Genomic DNA, 15,736 nt, shown 5'->3' with positions numbered 1-15,736 from the left:
TCTTCTATTGTAATTTCAAATGGACGAGACTTTCTCAGAGATACTCAAATAATACTTCACTAATCCAAAGCATGATTTCACTTGTGAATGCACATTTCAGCCCTTTAACCAAAAATTGGTTACAGAACAGCATGCAACAAGGGATAAAATCCCAGGGCACCCACCTTTATTAATCACAATTTTAGCCTTGTGCAGCAGGTTAAACCTTTATTTTCATGTGGACCACCACCTAATCAGTAAAAGCTTTTGAGGGTTACCACATAAGCCAGAGAGTTGGCAGTGTGGTATCTAGAGGCACCACATCACCAAACTCCACAGGCCCCCAAAAGAATTAAGAGACCAATAGAAAAGAATCTCAGGATTAGAAAAGTAGCTCAGGGCTGAAGTGTGGACTCCTTGGCACTTTTTGAGCTCCAGGCTCAGAGAGCACCAAGGATTCAAGAATTAAGAGAATCAGTGCAGTGTAGTGGTTAAAGCCATGTTTCCCAAACTCACAGGGACACAGCAGGATATTTTACATAATAAATTGAACTGGTGAGGGGCTCTGGGGCACCACAGCACAGAGTTTGGGAACCACTAGGAGCGCTGTGAACCAAGAAAGTTTGGAAACCTCTGGATTAAAGTATTGGATTGGCACCAAAGGGTGTCCCTTTCTAGACACAGTAACTCACTGAGTGACTTTGGGCCAATCATTTTTTTAAGCCCAATCTCATATGTGGTTGTGGGGGGAAAATAAAAGATGGAACACTATGTATGTCACCTCAAGCCACGGAATAAAAGCTGGGATATAAATCTAATAAATAGAACTCATGAGTTTTTAGTATTTCTGAAATACTGCAAGACTGGGTGAGAAAGTCGAAATGTGAGATTTGTCGATCTCAGATGGTGGCCATTTGGAAATAGTTTATTGTGGCATCCACAGCAGGGATCATATACAGTGCCTTTGCAGACTACCAATTGTGCTAGACAGCAGATTAGAATCTATTGCCTAATATTTCATATTATCTTTCCTATGGTAAGAAATATTCCCCAGTGGAACACTCTTACATCTGATACTTTATTTAACAGAGGCTACATAGGCATTCTTCAGCAAAGGATCGTTACCTTGCCGTAGTACTGGAGCTTGGGCACCTCAGTGATGCCATGAGCTAAACCGTGAAGGGTCACCCAAGACGGGAAGGTCATGACAGAGAGGTCAGACTAAATGCGATCCCTGGGGAAGGTAATGGCAACCCACCCCAGTATTCTTGCTGTGAAAACTAAATGGATCAGTACAACCAGAGATATGTCGGTATACCATCGGAAGATGAGACCCCCAGGTCAGAAGATGGTCAAAATGCTACTGGGGAGGAACAGAGGATGAGTTCAACTAGCCCCAGAGGTGATGACGCAGCTAGCTCAAAGCCGAAAGGACGGCTAGCGGCCAACGGTGCTGGTGGTGAACGGCGAATCCAATGTTCTAAGGATCAACAGACCATTGGAACCTGGAATGTAAGATCTATGAGCCAGGGCAAATTGGATGTGGTTATTGGTCAGATGTCAAGATCAAAGATAGACATTTTGGGCGTCAGTGAACTGAAATGGACTGGAATGGGCCACTTCACATCAAACGACCACCAGATCTACTACTGTGGACAAGAGGACCACAGAAGAAATGGAGTAGCCTTCATAATTAATAGTAAAGTGGCTAAAGCAGTGCTTGGATACAATCCAAAAAATGACAGAATGATCTCAATTCGAATTCAGGGCAAGCCATCTAACATCACAGTGATCCAAATATATGCCCCAACCACAGATGCTGAAGAAGCTGAAGTAGAGCAGTTCTATGAGGATCTGCAGCACCTACTGGACAACACGCCTAAAAGAGACGTTTTCATCACAGGAGACTGGAATGCTAAGGTGGGCAGTCAAATGACACCTGGAATTACAGGTAAGCATGGCCTGGGAGAACAAAACAAAGCAGGACACAGGCTGATAGAATTTTGCCAAGACAACTCACTCTGCATAACAAACACTCTCTTCCAACAGCCTAAGAGATGGCTTTATACATGGACTTCACCAGATGGACAACACCGAAATCAGATTGACTACATCCTTTGCAGCCAGAGGTGGCGGACATCTATACAGTCGGTAAAAACAAGGCCTGGAGCTGACTGTAGTTCAGATCACGAACTTCTTCTTGCACAATTTAGGATCAGACTAAAGAGATTAGGGAACACCCACAGATCAGCTAGATATGAGCTCACTAATATTCCTAAGGAATATGCAGTGGAGGTGAAGAATAGATTTAAGGGACTGGACTTAGTAGATAGGGTCCCGGAAGAACTATGGACAGAAGTTCGCAACATTGTTCAGGAGGTGGCAACAAAATACATCCCAAAGAAAGAGAAAACCAAGAAGGCAAAATGGCTGTCTGCTGAGACACTAGAAGTAGCCCAAGAAAGAAGGAAAGGAAAAGGCAACAGTGATAGGGGGAGATATGCCCAATTAAATGCAAAATTTCAGAGGTTAGCCAGAAGAGATAAGGAATTATTTTTAAACAAGCAATGCGTGGAAGTGGAAGAAGACAATAGAATAGGAAGGACAAGATACCTCTTCCAGAAAATTAGAAACATTGGAGGTAAATTCCAGGCCAAAATGGGTATGATCAAAAACAAAGATGGCAAGGACCTAACAGAAGAAGAAGAGATCAAGAAAAGGTGGCAAGAATATACAGAAGACCTGTATAGGAAGGATAACAATATCGAGGATAGCTTTGACAGTGTGGTCAGTGAGCTAGAGCCAGACATCCTGAAGAGTGAGGTTGAATGGGCCTTAAGAAGCATTGCTAATAACAAGGCAGCAGGAGACGACGGCATCCCAGCTGAACTGTTCAAAATCTTGCAAGATGACGCTGTCAAGGTAATGCATGCTATATGCCCGCAAATTTGGAAAACACAAGAATGGCCATCAGACTGGAAAAAATCAACTTATATCCCCATACCAAAAACGGGAAACACTAAAGAATGTTCAAACTATCGAATAGTGGCACTCATTTCACATGCCAGTAAGGCAATGCTCAAGATCCTGCAAGGTAGACTTCAGCAATTCATGGAGCGAGAATTGCCAGATGTACAAGCTGGGTTTAGAAAAGGCAGAGGAACTAGGGACCAAATTGCCAATATCCGATGGATAATGGAAAAAGCCAGGGAGTTTCAGAAAAGCATCTATTTCTGTTTTATTGACTATTCTAAAGCCTTTGACTGTGTGGACCATAACAAATTGTGGCAAATTCTTAGCGGTATGGGGATACCAAGTCATCTTGTCTGCCTCCTGAAGAATCTGTATGATGACCAAGTAGGAACAGTAAGAACAGACCACAGAACAACGGACTGGTTTAAGATTGGGAAAGGAGTACAGCAGGGCTGTATACTCTCACCCTACCTATTCAGCTTGTACACAGAACACATCATGCGACTTGCTGGGCTTGAGGAATCCAAGGCTGGAGTTAAAATTGCTGGAAGAAACATTAACGATCTCAGATATGCAGATGATACCACTTTGATGGCTGAAAGCAAAGAGGAACTGAGGAGCCTTATGATGGTGAAAGAAGAAAGTGCAAAAGCTGGCTTGCAGCTAAACCTCAAAAAAACCAAGATTATGGCAACCAGCTTGATTGATAACTGGCAAATAGAGGGAGAAAATGTAGAAGCAGTGAAAGACTTTGTATTTCTAGGTGCAAAGATTACTGGAGATGCTGACTGCAGTCAGGAAATCAGAAGACGCTTAATCCTTGGGAGAAGAGCAATGACAAATCTCGATAAAATAGTTAAGAGCAGAGACATCACACTGACAACAAAGGACTGCATAGTTAAAGCAATGGTGTTCCCCGTAGTAACATATGGCTGCGAGAGCTGGACAATAAGGAAGGCTGAGAGAAGGAAGATCGATGCTTTCGAACTGTGGTGTTGGAGGAAAATTCTGAGAGTGCCTTGGACTGCAAGGAGATCAAACCAGTCCATCCTCCAGGAAATAAAGCCAGACTGCTCACTTGAGGGAATGATATTAAAGGCAAAACTGAAATACTTTGGCCACATAATGAGAAGACAGGAGACCCTGGAGAAGATGCTGATGCTAGGGAGAGTGGAAGGCAAAAGGAAGAGGGGCCGACCAAGGGCAAGATGGATAGATGATATTCTAGAGGTGATGGACTCATCCCTGGGGGAGCTGGGGGTGTTGACGACCAACAGGAAGCTCTGGTGTGGGCTGGTCCATGAAGTCACGAAGAGTCGGAAGCGACTGAACGAATAAACAACAAAACATAGGCATTATGTCAAAGATTCTATAGTTGCATAGCATATGTGCATTTGGATAGAGGATTGACATAAAGGCCTCCAAACTCAGTTGTACTAGAATTCTATTTTGCAAATGATTTAAGCTAAAATATTCACCCATTAAAGACATTATGTGATGCCACCATCTTACGAACATGCAAAGCAGTATGTAAACTGCTTAACAGGAAAATAGGGAGGGCAAAATCAGTTACTGCTGTACTGTATTGGCTGTGATTGAATCTCTTGCCATGTGACTTGAGAGTTAGCATGAAGCTAGTAAAGAGAATTAACCCTACCACTCTGTACACTGTCCCTTTTATGAGTTAGTATATACAGACACAATTGCTTGATTGAAAACACAATGCAAAGCTTTTTCCTGCATCAGGAAACAGCGTTAGAGGAAGAGACCAGCAGTGTAATTTGGAAAATGGCAAGGGAAGAACAGTTAAAGGACTCTCCGCCTCCCACCCCCACAAAATTAAGTCAAAATCATTGTCAGGAGAGTCAATTACAGTATCATCAGTAATGTGGTTTAAGCCTTATTACAGTGGATGACACAGTTCAGGCAGCAGCCTATTCACATTAAAATCACAGGGGCAGGACTCTGCACAATGCACTAGGCTAAAATGTGCTTGGCTATTTTGTGGCTTAGTGTGCCTTGTGCATCTTATCCAGAAGGGGCTAAAAATACAAGAATTTTAGTAACTTGCATGACTAGCAGTTCAATCTGTAGTTCACAACAGTTTATCCATAGAATTTTTAAAGAATCAATTGGGAGAAAGGAACATGGAGGAAGTCTGTTTGCAGTCCTGACCGTTTACAGTATCCTAGAGAGGAGCATTAAAGTCTGGGGATATGTGTGGTAAACTTAAAATACTCTCTTCATCCACTATATAGCCAGAGAACACTCAGGTTCTGGGATAGAAGACAAACTCAATCGTAAGTCCACAGTGGGAATGATTTCAGGAGGAGGGGAGAAAAAAGCAACTTTTATTAAGATTCAGGTAGTAAATGTCTATTTTAGTCCAACTTGAGTGCTGAAACTGAGTAAACATTAGATGAGATGAACCTCTTGCTTTATTCCCATAATATACCAATTCATAGTTAAGTTAATCATAGTTTATTCAGTGTACCGAGTTTGCTCAATTTAATGGCAGATTGAATCCTAAAGTAATAATATAACATACTGGGCTAAATGTAGCTGATTATTATTATATTTATCCCATTTTTTCCTTCAACAGCTCAAAGTGACTTACATATGATTGTTCATCCATCTTATCCCCACAACAGTCCTGTGCTATAGATTGCACTAAAAGTGTCTGGCCCAAAGTCATCTGTGAGTTTCCATGGTTGAGCATGAATTTGAAACTGGATTCCCCCCCCCCCCACATCCTAGTCCAGCACGTTAAATGCTTTACAGTATCAAGAACTAGTCTGTGGTTGAACATGTGTACGGATAAACCAATGTTTTTAATATTTATATCCCATTTTAATAAAATTGTTCGGAATCTTTGCTAAACTGAAAATATATATTGTCAGGTTTAACAATCCAGAAGAATGGAGACTTTTAACTTGCAATAAACCCCAACCATTAGAAAGAATATAGCCTTTACTTAATTTATACCATGAGCAGTTAATTCCCCCCCTTTTACCTGCTCAGAGCTTTCTAACAACGGTTATTATGCATCCTATGCCAATAATCCAAAAGATTGCCCACAAAGCTAGCAGACTACATTTGTGCAGTATACCACACCATGAACTAGTTGGCCATGTTTTAGTCTAGCCCATGTGGTTAGTTCAATGTGGTATGCAAACCTAGAATGCTAGTTTGATTCCAAAAACATGGTTGACCTTGGGGAAATAGGTAATACAAAACAAAATTTGAATAATACAAATACAGGGGGCTTCAGGTTGCATGTTTGAATGTTCCTTCATGCACAAAAATCTCTAGGGAAGGTAGCTTATGAAATAAGCTAGAGGATTCAACTATATTCTGAAACATTTTTCCATTTGTTCATTGTGCGGACTTAACCACCTTTGTAAAACAAAAACATATGCTGTGTTGTAAACATTGACTTGACTTATTGATGCTGTAGGTATATTGCTCCTTTAAAAATCAAACACCTTTGCCCTTAAGTTCGTGGTTATACTCAACAGTTCATTAAAAAACCCACCAAACCATATTTTACCCTTGTGGGTTGAACAAATCTAACCTGTGAAGTTATGGTTTATGGTTCACTAGGTCCTGCATACACAGAAAAGATTACATAAACCATGGTCAGATGAATAGGTAAAGTTATCATGCAAACACAGCCCATCATTGTGCTCTAGGATTCCAGTCCGACAGTGACAATCCATTATTGTACAAACTCATCATTGAAACATTGTCTACTAGAATATAACCAATTTTATTTTTTGAGACATTGTCTGATAACCATCCCAGTACTTGGTAGCCCATACAGTGAGTTCACATTTGCCTGATTCATTTAAAAAAGAAATGTTGTGGTTTACACATTAACAAAGACAGTATAAAATATTTCCAATTAAGGATTTAACATTTAAGTGCTTTAAAAAGTTGATGAGGGAGATGGAAAACTATTTGACCAGTGATATATTCAATGCATGTATCTTTACAGTACAATTCAGTTCCAGGCCTGAATTCTTGTCTATGTGGAAGGTTCCTCTCCCCCCACATATTGATCTGCAGGGCACATTCTAAGCTTCATCAAAGCTGCCACAATACTTAGGAGTTCACCTACTGACCTAGTATTTCACATTTGCTTGAAAATGGGTTATATAAAAGACAAAAAGGGCCAGATGATACCTTGAAAAGAGGCCCACACCAAGAAAAATACTGTTCATAGTGTGCATTTCCCTTCTCCGGGTCCCTGTGATTTTTTTTTTTAATTGGGTCTATTGCAATTGGTTATGGGAGACTAGAAAAGGGAAACAAAGTTACTTATTTTGGCAGTGTTCCAAGCTAAGAACATTTGAATTATATTTTATCAGACTGGAATGGATAAGTTTGATGTAATTACTCAGCTATAAAATCCATTTGTGACCTCTAGAAGTATCTTGCCTATTTCTTTTTTTACTGTATAACAGCCAATCAGAATTGAAGGGATGTAAGGATTTTCACATTGCAAGGTCATACTGATAGGACAAATGGTTAATGGGACCTTTTAAAGCACATTCCTTATAGCTGCATTTCCCCTCCAATGGCGTTCTCTGAACAGAAGCCCATCTCCCATTCTGGTCTTCTGGCCTTCCACTGAAAACGCTATTAACATTTCCTTAATGCGTGCCTATTCCTAGAAAGCAGGCAAGCACAGAATACATTCAAAGATGCACAAAGAGATGAAGCTTCAGCTGGCAAGGAAGGGAAGAGAACAAGTTTCTGCATTAACAGCTCTGCATATGAGACGCATCATTGTAAAATATTTTCACTGACAGTGCAAAAATACACAGGTACAAAGTCCAGAATAATGACAAGAGCAGCAGGGTTTTAGGGTTCAGTTCCAGCTGATTTTATTTCCTTTGCGGAAAAGGTTATTTACAGAAAGAATATTGACAATCTGACAGGCAGTGAACCTGGCCTTATTAGCCAGCTTTTCCCTCCCCTCCCCCCTCCCCAACATTGTATTATGGGCAGATTGTTAGACAAAGATATTCCACACAGCATATTGCACAGGATGGATGACCAAAAAACCAAAAAGAAAACCAAAGAAGAAAAAACCCTTAACGGAACCTCTTCATTAGGCAGATGTTCTCGTGCCTGTCATGTTATATTAACATACATAAACACACAATCTTTTTTGCTTATTATACAGACTTAAATGTACAAAGATGTTTTCACTTTTTCTCGTCTTAAACACAACAGCTATAAACCTGAATACATATGCTATCATCATGCCATAAGAGACTAAAACAATTATACTTAGCAACAAGTATAAGGATTAAATAGTCAAATACAAGAATGAAAAATGCAGTACATAGTGTTGCGAACTCAAATCGGCATTTAGATAGGTCCAGTGATTTAAATGGCATGGTTTTTGTTTACTTTTTTTTTGCTTACAAAAAGTGCAAAAGATGTGGTTTTGAAGTTAAAGCTACAGGATCCCTTTTTCCTGAAAAATATTCTTGTTGTCTCTGTACAACATACTGTTTATTTTAAGGGAGGATTTGTTAGAAATTAGCCCTACAGTGGATTAGAGTTCAATCCCTCTCTCAACTCAAATAGAGTTGAATGGTAAATAGAAGAGATACTGTCTCTTTAAGAAGCCTGCAGATTGGAGTGTAAACATGATGAAAGCAGGGACTGATTTTGTGTGAGGGAGATTAACCAGCAGCCCTATTTATAATCAGGAAATCCAAAACAGCAATTTACACCCCTTATATATTTTTTACAAAAATACACTGAGAAAATAATCAAACGTTTTCATCTTCTCTTCTGTTTTTAAAAGTGTCAAAAGTCTACATTTAAATATAAAAAAATTAAAAGTTAAAACTCTAGCCCTTCAGTGAAGGTGACATAAAAAATGTTGTGGGTAACAAACAAAACTACAAAAAAAAGGACAAAGGAATACAAGTAAAAACGTTTGGCCAGTATAAATACTTCACTTATAAAATGGCATCCAATTTCATTTAGAAAGAAAAAGAACATTTCAAGAATGAATCCTGTTGTGAAAAAAGTCTTCATTTACAGCTACAGAGGAACACACACACACACACACACTGAGGAAAAATTTGGTCCTGTGTTTTTTGAAGTCCAGCACAGATTTGAGTTGCGTTTGAATCCTTTAAAGAGTTAATGAAAAAAAGCTGGTGATAATTTTTGTAGGAATCAAACATAGCGCCATCTATCTGCTTTTTATATTATTCTAACACTATTCTTTTTAAACTGTTCAACAGTCTTACAAAAAACTCCAAAAGATAGAATAACATGCTATATTAAACCCCACCAGAGAAATAATCCAACACCATCACGATTCTGAGTAAGAAAAACACACTTTTGCAAGAAAGAGCAATCGCCCTCAATTTCCCCTGTACCACATCATTACAGAAACTTGGTATGTTCTATATCTGTCTCCATAAAAAAAAAAAAAAGTTAAGTGTTGTTGAAATTCCACATATGACTTCTATGAATATAAGGTAATGTGACTAAGAAAATCACCACCACCTTCTCCCATATACGTGCAAATCCTTTTCGGTTTTATTATTATTACCATATTTTCAGCCGAGTTTCCAGTTCATTTTAAAATGCTCGCCTCTTTTTGTTCCATTAAGGATTCAGTCCAGTTCCCAGGGCTTCCCTCATCTCTTTTGATGTATAAAAAGAGAACCCTCCAAAAATTTAAATTGGCTGCAGGTCTGCAGATTTGTTGAAAGCACACTAGCTTTAGCTCCTAACCTGAAGACATATCTAATACACAGCAGAATCTACCTTTTCCCCTCCCTCCAACCCCTTCCAACAACAAGAAGCAAAGATCTGTGCGATTTCCACCCCCTCCTGCTGGAGTTGCCATTCCTGTTCAAGCCACTAGATTCTCACCAGAGTCTGAAACGTGCTTCTCATTCTTCGGCTGCAAAAGAAGGATGAAACGTGGAAAAAAGGGGTGGGTGGGGATCGATGTAGCTGGATATTTCTGTGGTGGCTTTTTCGGTGAAGAACACGTCGATCTCTTTTGCTGCGTTAGCGATGAAAGGACGCGCGCGCGCACCCCTCAAGTCAGTTTCAGTAACGCGGGCGGGTAGGGGGGCCACACTCAACAACCGTGGGCGAAATGCTGGCTCTCCAGTTTTGCAGCTCGCCCGAGAGGAGCTGAGCGCCATGTCCGCGTCTCTCCCTTTCCCACGCGCACCGCTCGCTCTTCGCTAATCCTTCGTCCACCCGCTCAGTACGTGAAGACCAAGTTGGAAATGCTGGATTCGAGCCAGTCTCCCGAGATCATCTCACTTACCTCCGGGGTACAATAGTCTGGGAACTCAAAGTGAGAGCCCGAGCCAGGCTCCAAGTTAAAATCCAGATCCCTGTCGAGGACCGAAGAGCCCAGGCTCCCCAGCGCCATGCCGTCGAAACCAGGGCTGGGGTTGAGGTCCAACAGGTCGTCTTCGAACTCGTCATCCGAGGAGGAGGAAGCGCAGGAGGCGGAGGAGGAACCCGACGAGGAGTGCGAGGTCGACGGTGTGGGCGAGGGCGCCCGCAGGCTGGTGTAGCTTCGATGGTCCGACGGCGAGCAATCGCCCACGGGGGAAGCGGACGTCTCACCCCCGTCCTGCCGGCTGCCCACGACCGCCACTTCGTCGTACAGGCTCAGCGGGTCGCTGGCTTCGGTGGAAGTGCTTAGGGTCGGGCTGGCCGGAACGGCGCCGCCGGGCGACGAATGGGAGCAGAGGTAGAGCCGCTTGGCCTTTTTCTCAGGTCGGCTGCTGCTGCTGCTGCTGCTGGAGGGCGAGGAGGAGCCCGGCGAGGCGGCGCGGGATTTGTACAGAGAATGGTGCTCCGGGGGCAGGAGGGCGGCCGGCTGTTCCGATGCAAAAGAGGACGGAGCTTTCGCGCCGCCGCCGCCGCTCAGGCTGAGTTTGGGATGCGGCTTGCCGGCGCCACTGGGAGAGAGTTTGGCGGCACTGCCCTTTTTCTGAGCGAGCTTAGTAGAGCTGGAAGCAGCCGCGGAGGCGGCTGCTCCCTGACTGCCGCCGCCACTCCCTCCACCCCCGCTCTTCTCACCCGGCTTCCCAGAGTTCGTGCCCGATTTCACCTTCTTCCTGGGTCGGTACTTGTAATCGGGGTAGTCCGCCATGTGCTTGAGGCGCAGCCGCTCCGCCTCCCGGATGAAAGGGATCTTGTCGCTGTCCTTGAGCAGCTTCCAACGCTTGCCCAGGCGCTTGGAGATCTCAGCGTTGTGCATGTCCGGGGACTGCTCCATGATCTTCCTCCTCTCTATCTGGGACCACACCATGAAGGCGTTCATGGGCCGCTTGATGTGCCCGCTGGGCGTCTTGCACCAGCTCGGATCGTCCGCTTTGCCCCCCGTCGAAGCAGTCGAGCCCGGAGTGGGAGAAGAGGCGATACCCAGCTCGATACTGGCTCCGGAGTCCGAGCTTTCGCCGGCCAGGAGCGCTTCCGTGTTCTCCGCGTTGTTTGTCTGTTGCACCATTTTGGGGGTCGGCGCGCGCCGCAGCGGCTGCGGGGAAGTCGGCGGGGCTCAGCTTGGCACCCGCTTGAAACAAGACACTCAACTTTGCCAGTCAGTCGGAGCTCTCAAGCCCCCTTTACGAGCGCGTCGTCCCCCGCTACTTAAGGCACGACTGCCTACGAGTAGTAGTTGTAGCTCCACACCGCGTTTGCCTCTCCGACACTTTCGCACGCCTTTCACCGCAACTTTGCACTGGGAGTTTAAGAGCAGACTCCTGGCTCTAATTGGAAAGAGTGTCTTTCTTTAAAAAAAAAAAGGAAAAAACAAAACAGCCGCCAATCCTAGTTCTCCATCTCTCTCTCTTCCACCTCTTCCCCCACCCCGGCGTTCACAAGTGCTTTTTTTTTGTCTTTCACCCCCTCCTAGTACTCGAGGTGTCTCGGCAGAAGCAGCACGCCCACTGCTAAAAATCTTCTAAGGACACGCACAAAAAAACTCACAAAGAAAAAAAGTAAAATGCCCACCTCACCAAGCGAAACTAATAACAAAAAAAAAAATCTTCGTCCAGAACCCGTAATTAGAGGGATCAAGAGTTTTTTCTATTATTATTCAGCGGCTGCCAGGGAGTCAGCTGGGGGGGAAAAGCCCCGCTCATGCAACCAAGTAGCATTAATAGACGTGTGTCTTCCCGATAGGAAAAACAATGACTGGTGCAATAAATGTATAGAGTCCCGACTTGCTTGCCTGTAGATGCACAGCCCCGCAAAGAGTAAAGAGGCATGTACAAACCGGGACTACAGACTCGGCCTGTCCCCCGCCCCACTACGTACACTTCCTCTTGCTGCAGCTTAGAGCGGTGCTCAATTCCGCCTCGTGCAGCTTTATCCTTCCTCTGTTCTTTTCTAAGCCAATCATAGACTGTATCCAACGCTCCATCGTGCCAAATCCCCTCCCCTAAGTTCCGATTGGCTTGGAACCCAATAACCGTGTGCAATGAGAAGCTCCAAATCTGACCTCATTCCAATTTACACAAACTTTTTAAAAGGGCCAGAAGTGCAACTGAGATTTCTGCTCCCCCGTTTTTTACGTTTGCATTTCTCCTCCTACTTCCCTGTGTGCGCGCCTGCGTGTGTATTTGTGGGTGTGCGCGCGGGCGTGTATGTGTGTGCGCGAGAGAGACAGCAAGCCAGGCATACATAGTATGAGAGCGACCGAGCGTGTAAGAGAGCGCGCGCAGCCGCGTTTGTGCGAAACTACTCCAGTAAGGGGTGGGGTGGAGAAAGCTCTGCCCGTTATGTTAGAGGGGGATGGGGAAAGGACACATTCTGTGCTGAAAGCTTCACCCTCTGCATAAAAGTAAAAGTGACTACTCATGTTACCTTGCAAAGAAAAAAAGATGACACGTGTTTTTGTTTCATCTCCTTACTTTGAGGCTGATGAAGTAACAGACTATTGCCATACAATTAGCATCCTCACCATGCTGTGCAATACTTCTCTTAGACGCATTTTCCTCATGATCATGTGAGCAGGGCATGTTTTTCCAATTAAAAGATTTTGACTTAGCACATCTAATTAAATCTACAAACCAGTATTTGCATGGTAGAATACCTCTACCTGCTCACAATACCTCTTCTTGCGGTATTGTTCTTGAATCACAGCAGCTTCTTGGCTAGTTCCTCCAGATCTGCCTGATAAATGTTACAATCAGCTGAAGTTCTTCACAGAAGGCATAGGAGGATTGGGTTGTACAGTTACATGGGGCGTTCTTGTATTCCACAAATAACAGTATGGAGAGCAGGCCTTTCTCCTGTCCCTTTGCTCCCTCCCCCATCGTCATCTTGGGGAAGGCAAAAAACCCTGGGGAAAGGTCTGATTCAGCAGACTGGTAAACAGAACAGACGATTGGTTTACAGGGCAAATAATGCAGTTAGTATCATATACTTCCCTGCATTTGCTCATTGCTTCTCAAGTATGTTACATCTTAACATTCCAGCTCCCTTGTATGTTCCCTGATCTAACTTCATTAATTCCATGTGAATCAAACAGGCTTGGCAGTACCCATTAAATCAATGTGTGTGATAAATTATGTGCTGAAAGAAACATGGAGCTGTAAGAAGCGGTCCTATATTCAGACCATTATCCCTCTATCTATTAATATTAACGGTGACTGACAGTGGCCCTTGAGCACTTTTTTCCAGGCTTAACTCAAATGCCAAGATAAAGCTGGTCCTTCAACATGTATATGTATGTGGGTGTATCTCAACTACAATCCCTTCACAATAAAGGTTGGTTGTTACTTTGTGAAAGATATATGTAACACTCTACTATTTATTCATCATATTTACATGGCTGCCCATCTCACAAAAAAGTGACTCTGGGTGGCATACAAAAAAACCTATAGAACAGTTATATATATTTTAAAAATTGACAAATCCAAAGAATGAACAATTGTGATTAAAAGGCAAAGAGAGGGCAGCAGATATTAACCGCAATATACTACCAAACATAGACAGAATCTGGCAGCCATAACTGTAGCTGGCACAGCTAAACTGGAGCAGTAGAATGGGATGTCTGAGAGAAGAAAACCTTCCCCCCTTCTGTGGCTGGTTTGGTTGAGGTTAGGAATCAGAACTCACCTGAACTAGGGTGGCATCACAGTGGCTGAAAGTTAGCTGTGCTTGTCCAGTTGTTGGACTGATACAAAATCTCCCTCTCCCTCTCTTACCATCCTAAGCAGTTGGAGGAATTTATTTAGTTACTTATAAAGAGAAATAGGAAAGGCAATAACCACTGCTTCTTCCATACTTCTACTCTGCTAGTGAGTTACCCTTGGGCCTGTTCCACTTTAGGACTAGTTTACTACAAGGCCATTGTAGATATGTTGTAGATAATGATTAGATGGCCACCAAATAGGCTGTCGATAATGTCAGATTCATACTGCTAATAAGCAGGATTCAAATTATTATTTATGCCTCTTTAAGCAAACACATTAAACCATGGAGCCAGAGTGTTGAGAAGGCAGAGACTGCTCACAAGTTACAAAGCAGGTAGAAAACAATGTGCAGAAATGTTAATTTTTCATTTTACCAATTTTTTTTCCTTAACTAAATCATACGAAACAGCAACACGGTGTCTGAAAAGGAAGCATTGTAAGAGACTGACACCACTGGGTGAGTAGTACTACATGTCTAAAATCTCCTTTCTGAACCTTCCCACCCAACAGGCCTACTGAATATCAATGGAAATAATTCTGAGCTAGGACTGGGATCTTACATAATAGAAGACAATTTCCTATGTTCTGTTCCTAATCAACTGTACCTAAGAAATTAATGTACATTAAATAGAATTGGTACTGCCTTATAAAAGTAATCTGAGCTATCTGTTCAGTCTCATAAAAATATCATATTTCTACATCATAATAAAGTAAAAGGATGTATAATCAAGGGAATCCATTCATATCCCAGGCTGTGCCCATATTCCAAGGTCTTAATCATACAATCAGCAAAATTGTATTCAAATCTTAAATCTGTATTAAAGTCATTAAATCAATCTCCAATCAAGTCATTTATTTATGAGAATAACAGATAAAATGTTACTAATTCAGGACTGGTTTGGTTTAGCCAGCCTTAAATATAGTTTCATACAGTAAAAGCTATTGAGCTCTTAACTTGTTAGTTCTTGTTGTACAATATGATATATGGAATAAGTGTAGTTGGAGTCAAATGCTCTTTAATTTAAAAAGTGTATTAGAAACAATTAACAATGTACTACTAATTATGTTTAGACTGGATACTTTCCTGAATATGTCTGTCAGGTTTCTTGTGTATGCTTAAAAAAATGGTATAATGCATGCACAGGGTATCAACTGAAGTTATCTATTTTCTAAAGAATGGACTTCTAAATCTTATTTCTAGATATAGGTAAATCATCAAACTTCAGGCTCACAAAGCTAAAAGAGGTATTGACAGAGTCTGATCACTGTCTCCAATGTGCCCATCCCTAGGACAATTATAACAAACACATTCATGTCCTCTTTGTTTTTAGACTGGTTTTACCTTCAATAATTATCTTCTTTTATTGCTGGTTTTGTTGTCACTACCAGACATGAAATTTCTATCTGATTTTATTGTTTTTAAACTGTTTTCAGCCCTAGGGCCTGCAAATGGACTGAAAAGGTGGGACTACCAGTATCCATTGAGGGAGGGGGTGTCAAATGTTCAGATAGAGGTCATGGCAGTGCAATCCATGCCCCATCCCTTTTGTATGTATGCAAAATCACATGCATGT

At 42.5% G+C, this 15,736-nt stretch overlaps 1 protein-coding gene across 1 annotated transcript; it reads right to left on the bottom strand.

The window, feature by feature from the left end:
* Positions 1–7,816: 7,816 nt before the first annotated feature.
* On the bottom strand, positions 7,817–12,290 carry SOX4 (SRY-box transcription factor 4). The gene has a single exon (XM_063298966.1). The coding sequence runs from the start codon at positions 11,468–11,470 to the stop codon at positions 10,208–10,210; it is 1,263 nt and encodes a 420-aa protein (XP_063155036.1). The 5' UTR covers positions 11,471–12,290; the 3' UTR covers positions 7,817–10,207.
* Positions 12,291–15,736: the final 3,446 nt, after the last annotated feature.

This window comes from Candoia aspera, chromosome 3 (genome assembly GCF_035149785.1).
Source record: "Candoia aspera isolate rCanAsp1 chromosome 3, rCanAsp1.hap2, whole genome shotgun sequence".
NCBI lineage: Eukaryota > Metazoa > Chordata > Lepidosauria > Squamata > Boidae > Candoia > Candoia aspera.
The sequence above is the reverse complement of the archived record's forward strand: the minus strand, read 5'-3'. Positions and strand labels throughout refer to the sequence as shown.